This window comes from Macadamia integrifolia, chromosome 7 (genome assembly GCF_013358625.1).
Source record: "Macadamia integrifolia cultivar HAES 741 chromosome 7, SCU_Mint_v3, whole genome shotgun sequence".
NCBI classification, from domain to species: Eukaryota; Viridiplantae; Streptophyta; class Magnoliopsida; order Proteales; family Proteaceae; genus Macadamia; species Macadamia integrifolia.
In genome coordinates this window covers 7,345,926-7,353,988 of record NC_056563.1, presented here as the reverse complement: position 1 = coordinate 7,353,988, position 8,063 = coordinate 7,345,926, and the positions used below count along the sequence as shown (strand labels likewise).

General features: G+C 41.0%; 1 protein-coding gene across 1 annotated transcript in view; it reads left to right on the top strand.

The window, feature by feature from the left end:
* LOC122084048 (translation factor GUF1 homolog, chloroplastic) overlaps positions 1–8,063 on the top strand; it is a 77,570-nt gene that overhangs the window by 30,088 nt on the left and 39,419 nt on the right. Inside the window, exons 10-12 of the mRNA XM_042652051.1 lie at positions 397–468; positions 6,037–6,191; positions 6,293–6,350. Coding sequence (XP_042507985.1) covers positions 397–468; positions 6,037–6,191; positions 6,293–6,350 — 285 coding nt within the window. The remainder of the gene's footprint in view (positions 1–396; positions 469–6,036; positions 6,192–6,292; positions 6,351–8,063) is intronic.

Sequence of the window (8,063 nt, the reverse complement as noted above, 5' to 3'; positions counted from 1 at the left end):
AAACTTGGACTTTTCTTGGATAGTTATCTATACAGATGCAAAAGAATTTTTGATTGGGGTTTAAGATTCAGTCTGAGTTCGCTGCTTGAAATTTTTTTGTTATCCTGTTTACCATATTGTAAAATTTGTTGACGGATAATTATTTTATGGATTGAGCTGTTTATTCAGAAGTTAATGTGAGAGAGATGATTATGGATTACTGAATGTATAATCTTTCGAATACTTAAACAACCAGAGATGGGAGGGCTGAGTTGTTTGAAGCTTTGAGGAAAAATATGATTTGGATGAATGAGGAAAAGGAAAGTTTAGAATGAATGCATCTTTATTATTTTTATGAATTGTAAATTTTTATTTTGTGCTAACTTGTTAACATCTTACATCACTTACAATTTATAGGATTACTTTGCCGATGAAATTGGAGTCTTATCACCCAGTCAAATGCAAGTTGATGAATTGTATGCTGGTGAGGTAAAATTGCAGTAACTAATGCTTAGTTTTGTCATATTGCATGCGTATCCTTTGTTTTCAGCATTTAATTGTAAGATGTTTTTTGGGGGACTTCTTTGGTGAGAAGGGGGCATGTAGTATCTAATATTTATTCTTTTGTAAGGACACATACATGTGATACTTAGTTCTAACCCCATTGCACAGGTTTGAATTTGATATAAGAATATCCCTACATGAAGGGTCGTCTAAGCACTTAAGTGCTAAATGGTTGTTAGTTCTAACCACTGCACAGGTTTGAGATAAGAATATCCCCACATGAAGTGTATTCTAAGCACTTAAGTGCTAAATGGTTATTGACATTAATAAAAATATCTTTTGTTGCACCACTGAAGCTTTCTGTTTTCTGCGCCAAAAAAGCAGAATAAGCTGATCTCATCCAGTCCAGGCTCCGAAATGATCTCCATAACCAATCTCTTGTGGAAGAGGAGAAGTTGGTGGCACCAGAATTATCCTCCCTTCTTGCCCAGGAAGAAAGCTTCTCCGCCAAAAATGCAGAATCAAATGGCTTAAGCTTGGTGACTCTAACTCTGCTTACTTCCACAGATCTCTTAAGGCCCGATTCAATATCAATTCCATTCCCAAGCTTGTCTCCAACTCTGGTATTGAGCTCCTCACGCCTGAGGCCATCAAAGAAGAAGCTATCTCCTTCTTTTATGACCTCTTCCTACTTTCCTTCCCCTTTCCCTGTTGATCCCCTTAACAAGTTCATCCTTGACCACCTTCGGCCTTCTCTTCAGGCCATTCCTTCTAATGAGGAGATCCACTTTGCAATTCTCTCCCATAAATCAAACAAAGCCCCTGCCTTGATGGGTTTTGTATGGGATTCTTCTTAGCTTGCTGGCACATCATTAAGGATGATCTTATCGTCACGATCAGAAGCTTTTTCCTTAATCCTTTCCAAATCAATGAGGTTGACCACACCTTCCTTTGCCTCATTCCTAAGAAAGAGGGTGCCCAATCCATGTCTGAATTTAGGGTCATCTCCTTTTACAACCTTTTGTACAAGTTCGTTGCCCAAAATCCTTTCCAATAGAATCCAGGTTGTCATCGACTCGCTTGTAAGTCCCAATCAATCTGCCTTTATTGTTGGGAGGAGCATTGTTGATAACATCATGCTTTGCCATGAAATTGTCAGGGGTTTTGATCGCAAATCCCATTCCACTGCCGCATTGCTCAAGATTGACATCTATAAGGTGTTTGATTCTATTCGTTGAGACTTCATCTCTAGGTTCCTGCTTTATACGTCCTTTTCCCCTTTGTCCATTGGATTCTCTCCTGCATCTCTTCTCCTCGCTTCTTTGTTCTGGTCAATGGGAGTCTTGCTGGATACTTTTCTTCTTTGGCTGGCATCTGTCAAGGCTGTCCTATATGCCCATTCCTTTTCTCTCTTTCCCTTGAGGTTCTCTCCCACTCCATTCAATCTTCCACTTACTAGCACCTCATTTCCCCCTTCCCCAAGTGCAAGGGCCTTATGCTCACCCACCTTGCATTTGCTAATGGTCTCATCATCTTCTCCAAAGCTAATCATTCCTCCATCTCCAACATTATGTCCTCCCTTCGTCTCTTGGAATCCCTCGCTGGGCTTTGTACCAATCTTCTCAAATCCAGGCATCTAGCCTTTTCCTTTTTGGTGTCTTTGATGCCAGCAAAAATCAGCTCTTGGCCATCTCAGGTTTCTTGCTTGGATCTCTTCCGGTGAAATACCTGGGCTGCCCCTTATCTCATCCAGGCTCTCCTCTTTTTGATTTTTTCAGGAAGAGGCTCCAGCTTTGGGTAGGCAAACTTCTCTCGTATGCTGGTCGATTGTTTCTCATAAAGTTGCTCCTCCAATCTCTATATCTCTATTGGTTTGGCATCTTCATTCTCCCTTCTGCCACTTTTAAAAGCCATTGACTCCCTTTGTTCCTTTGGAAAGGAACTAATTCCTCCAAATTCCTCCACCCCATATGTTGGTCCAAGGTTTGTAGGCCCAAAGAGGAGGGAGGATAGGAATCAGGCAAATCAGTGATGTCAATTCTGTTGGCATCTTAAAGCTCATTTGGAAAATTGTCTCTAAGCACAAAAGCATATTGGTTTCTTGGATCCACTCATTTATTCTCAAAAATGATTTTCTCTGGACTGTCTCTCCCTCCTTAGATCTGACGCAAAATCTTTAGCTTTAGGCCTAATGCCATGCATGGCATTTCTTTTTCCATTGGAGATGGGCCCTTTACCTCCCTGTGGATGGACCCCTGGCATCTTTCCAGTATTATGCTCTCTTATCTCTCCCAGGTCTATCTACTCCTCTGGGTTGAGTAGATTGGCCTTTGTCGCCTCCATCCTTTCAGATAATGGGTGGTTCCCCCCTTCCCCCTGCCCCCCGCTCCCCGCTGATCTTTAGTCCTCCTTTCCCCCTATCCCTCCTGGGCATTGCGGTAGAGCAAATAAGGTTATCTGGCTTCCCTCTCCTGAGGGATTGTTCTCCTCTGCCTTTGCTTGGGATTTCATCTGTTCTAAACATCCCCTCATGCCCAGGCATAAGACTATTTGGTTTAAAAGTCACATTCCTCATCATAGCTTCACGGCGTGGTGTGCTCTGTTTAACTTCCTGCTCACCCAGTCCTTTCTTATCTACCGGCATATTCAAGTTCCTCCCTATTGTTGTCTTTGCTGGAATGGCATTGAAGATGTAGACCATATCTTCTTCTCTTGTCCCTTCGCCTCCTCTGTTTGGAGGAAGGTCCTCGGATCATACTGGCCGTCCTGTAGAAGAATCCTTCATTGTCTAGATAATGGATCTGGATTGACATGACCTATGGTGAGCCTACCATCTATGTTTCCATTGGGAAGCTTGCTTTCGGAGCCGCGATCAGCCATATTTGGATGGAGTTTAATCTGCTTAGATGGACTTCCAACTTCCGGTTTTTCGACAAGATTTGGAAAGTCATCTACTTTGATGTCAGCTCCAAGCTAGTTGCCTTCGTCAGCGTCCGATTCTTGACTCTCCAAGGAACAGACTTATTGTTGTCTCCTGGGGCCTTCCTCCCACCATCATCACCCCCTCCCCCCGACTTGATGTTTCCCTTATTTAGATGGGCTCTTGCCGCTTGATGTTTCTTTTTCCTCTCTGTAGGCCTTGCCCATTGTGGTTCCCCCCACCCCCATCTCTTTTCCCCCCTGTATATTCTTTCCTCTTTGGTAATGAATTTATTATTTCACCCAAAAAAAAAATTTTCTGTTTTCTCATTTCCATTTTTTTAACAGAGCGACTGACTTATACATAATTCAGAATCACCCAATCACCCATAGATACAACAACATTTTTATTAGGAGATTGTCATTACTCTTCAATCGAGACGTAATGTTAAAGGTTGTTGGTGGTGCATTGCTCGCAATCTGCCTGTCAGTTTCAAAATTCTTTTAAAGATTTCTGAACAGCAGAACTTGTCTCCTTCCCTGCTCCCATGGAAAAAAAAGAGAAGAAAAGATCCTAGCCTCTTTACAGATCAAGTTGCTTGCTTTGCTTTTTGTGTGTGTGTACATAGTGTTAACATAATGCAACACAAAGAAGGAGCCCTCCTTGAAGGGCTTACCCCCGTAAACCCCAAACCAGAACAATTATGGACTCTCGTTCATGTCTCACAAGGGAATAGACCTTGCTTAGCCAAATCATCCTCCACCTTAATTGCACTTCTTGATTGCGAGTGGAACTCAATATTGGATTGGGCAGCATGCTGTTGAATTGTCCTTATTAGATGGGTATAGTGGAACATTGGCTTGCTTTTGCATGGTTTTGAGCTCGCTTATTTGTCTAAATATGGGAACTCTTATCTAATTAATCCACCAAGTTACTGGTTTCTCAGGAGTCAACCTCTTTATGGGAATTGATTGGGGAAGATGAGAAAACCTGGTTTCTCTTGTATAGATTTTACTTGCCAATCTTATAAAATGCTTCATCTTTGATGCAAGCCAAATCTTCTCAAAATACCTATATCATTTCAGAGGGTTTCAAGCAAAAGGATGAGAGGTCGAGTCACCGATTGAAATCTGATGTCATGTAGGAATCAGAAAATTCCTGGAGATTTATTGGTCTAATTGTTAGGAGAAAATCAGCAAAAGAATTACTGTGACAGTAATGTTAGATTAAGGCCAACAGAAATACAAATTGGTGGCAAGGAATAGAAGTTTAAATAGCAGTAGTAGCACCAGTCCTTCACTTTTATTTAGGTTAGTTTTGGGTGGTAAATTTTGTTTCCATTTGTTTGACTTTTGTTTCATGTTAAAGGTTAATGAGTTACCTATCCAAGGAAACCAAGACCTTGCAATTCCTAGTGGTATCAAGAATATTATCAATGATATCTTGAAGGAGTGTTAGTTTGTGGCAGAATTTTGATTTTGGGAATTTGGATGCTCAGTTAGTTTAAGGCTGTGTTTGGTAGTCATTCTGTTCTAGAAATGACGTTTTGTTTCAAAACCAGAATTTTCTGTTTCTGTGTCAAAATTCCATTTTGGAACGAAACCATGTTCCAACATTTTCTCATTTCTGATGTTTTTTTACCTGGTTCATTTCAGAAAAACGAAAAAACGAACCGTGGATACCAAACGGAAGATTCTGTTTTCTTGTTCCCGTAAAACAAAAAACGACAAAAACGTTTTTTCAGATGACTACCAAACATAGCCTATGAGTTTAAGCTAGGTTGTTTTTTTTGTTTAGTTTATTTATTGTATCTATACTAGCCACTAGATTGTGTTAGAGTAGATGGTCATGATAGTCTTTGTAGGATATTCTTATATGAGTTTTGCAAATGCCAAAAGATTGTATAGTTCTTGTTATTTTTAATTGTATTCCAGAGGTTATTCTTGCTTTGAACTTTGTAACCAGACATTTTAGATCTGAGTAGCTTGGATGATACGTTGTTGATATCATTCCAAGTATTGCTAGTTTGCTTTGTTCCCTTCTTCAATTTCCCCTACTATGCTATCCGTCCTGCATCAATGTTTGCGCATCTAGCTGTAAGGTTTCACTCTGGATGTTGGTAATCTTTTTATTGATCAGGAAGTAGAATTTTGTGAAAATAAAAGGGAATGGAAAAGTGTTAGGGTCGGGAAAGAAAAAGGATTAAATATAATGCACCCTTCTCCATCAATTCTAACTAGTTTTTCAAAGGTATTCATCTCAAACTTATTTTGATCCCATTAGATTCCAAATCATTGTCATCTGTGTTTACCTCTCCATAGTCTCACTGGCTAGTAATATGCTATCTTCAAGTAGACAGGTAAAAGGGATTTCCCCTTGAATTTAAAAACTTAAATATGCCCTGCTGGGTGGAAACTGTGATCTACCAACTTATAAGTTTTAAACTTAATAGAAATAAATATTTTTGGGGGAGGGGGGGGGGTGAGAGGGGACAAGTTTTATTCTTCTTGCATATTGTTTATGTTCACAGTAATGATATCTTTTTTCTTGTTCTAATGCAGAACTTCCTTAGTCTGGCGTCCTTCTTGGTTGTTATCATTGCTAAATACTACTTTCTTTTCTGAACTTTCTAGGTGGGTTACCTTTCAGCTTCAATAAGATCAGTAGCAGATGCAAGGGTGGGTGACACTATTACTCACTATGGTAGGAGGGCAGAGAATTCGCTACCTGGATATGAGGAAGCCACTCCAATGGTTTTTTGTGGCTTGTTTCCCGTTGATGCTGACCAGTATAGATCTTTTGCTCACCCCTGAATATCTTGTTTGAGTGAGGTTTCATGTGCTACGCTTTTCACATCCATTGATTCTTTATTATCGACTTGGTTGGTAGGTTTCCTGAGTTGCGTGATGCATTAGAGAAGTTGCAACTTAATGATGCAGCACTACGGGTGAGGCAAAATATTGCTTGGGATATGCAGTTGGAAACTGATAGTTATATCATACTTTTCTTTTCGATTGAATAAAATATGTATATACTTTCAGTTTTTTTTTTGGTAATATGTGATTTTATTGGAAAAAGAATGGATGGAACTACAACGGCCAATGGCCTAACTCCTGCCACAAACAAACCGCAAGCCCAAAGGTGCAACATAGGAAAGTATAGAGAAAATTACACACTAATAAAGTAAGCTGTCCCCATAACACAATTTTGGTAGGACCATATGTTTCCTAGCTAAATCATATGCTAATACATAGCTCTCTCCTGGCTTCCACTTGAATGTGGCATTTTCTATGGCAGCCAAGTGAATAACATGCCTCTCAAGATGAGAAACCTCCAAGGATGCTCCCTCTATTTCATAAACCTATTCACATTTAGTGCATATCCTTCTACTTATAATGTAGTCGAAACTGTTTTCCTCGTGGCAGTATGGACTATTTGGGAGGATAGGACTTATGCTGGCAGTCTTGTGCTTGTCAAGTCCATGCTCCAATCTTATTTCTTTAATGGTGGGTGTGTTTTTGCTAGTCCCCAATCAAGGCTGTTGAATCTCTCCTCTGGACCTTCCTCTGGAAAGTGGTGAACACTGCTAAATTTCTTCATCCCCTTGGATAGTCTGTGATCTGTATTCTCAAAGCTGAAAGGGGCCTAGGTCTCCGTAGGATCAAAGATATCAACTCTGCTGGCATTCTCAAGCTTATTTGGAAGATTGCCTCCAACCATAACAACATTTGGGTCTCCTGGGTTTACTCTTATCTCCTCTGCAAGGATTCCCTCTGGTCAGCCTCCCCCTCTATTGATGCTTCCTGGGTTTGATGCAAAATCCTCCTTTTCAGATCCACAGCCCTAACTGCTATCTCAACCATCATTGAAGATTGCTCCTCTACCTCCCTCTGGTTTGACCCTTGACATCCCTCGGGTGTCCTTTCTTCCTTGATCAACGCTAGATCCATCTATTGTTCTTCCATTCCTAGAGATGCCAAGGTTCCCTTCATCATCTCTAACGCTAGATCCATCTATTCTTCTTCCATTCCTAGAGATGCCAAGGTTCCCTTCATCATCTCTAACAATGTATGGAGTTCCCTCGCTCCCTCCCTCCCTCCTTCCCTCCCCCCTTAATCTCTGGGCCTCTCTCCCTCCCCTTCCCCTGGACACCAGGGAAGAGGGGATAGAGTCTCCTCCTCTGCCTAGGATTTGGTTAGAGCTAGAGGCCCCTTAGTTCCTTGGAGGAAATTGTTTGGTTCAAAGGTCATAATCCTTGGCACTCCTTCACGGTCTGGCGTGCTCTCTCCATCTGTCTCCCCACCCAATCTTTCTATATCTACAGACACATCCAAGTCCCCTTGTTTGTTGCCTCTGTTGGTATGGTACTGAAGATGTCAACCATGTTTCTTTTCATGCCCCTTTGCCTCCTATGTTTGGAAGCGTGTCCTCTATTGTTGTTGGCCCTCAAGAAGGCCTGTGCTTCCCCTCATGAGAGAATGGGTTTGGATTGACATGGCATTCGTAGGAAGCTCTATTTGTGACATTGCTGGCAATCTTGCTTTTTGTGCCTCCATCAACCACATCTGGATGGAACGAAACCTCCATAGATGGACGTCCAACTCTAGATCATTTGATATGATCTGGAAATCCTCTTTTTTTTTTTTTTTTTTTTTTTTTA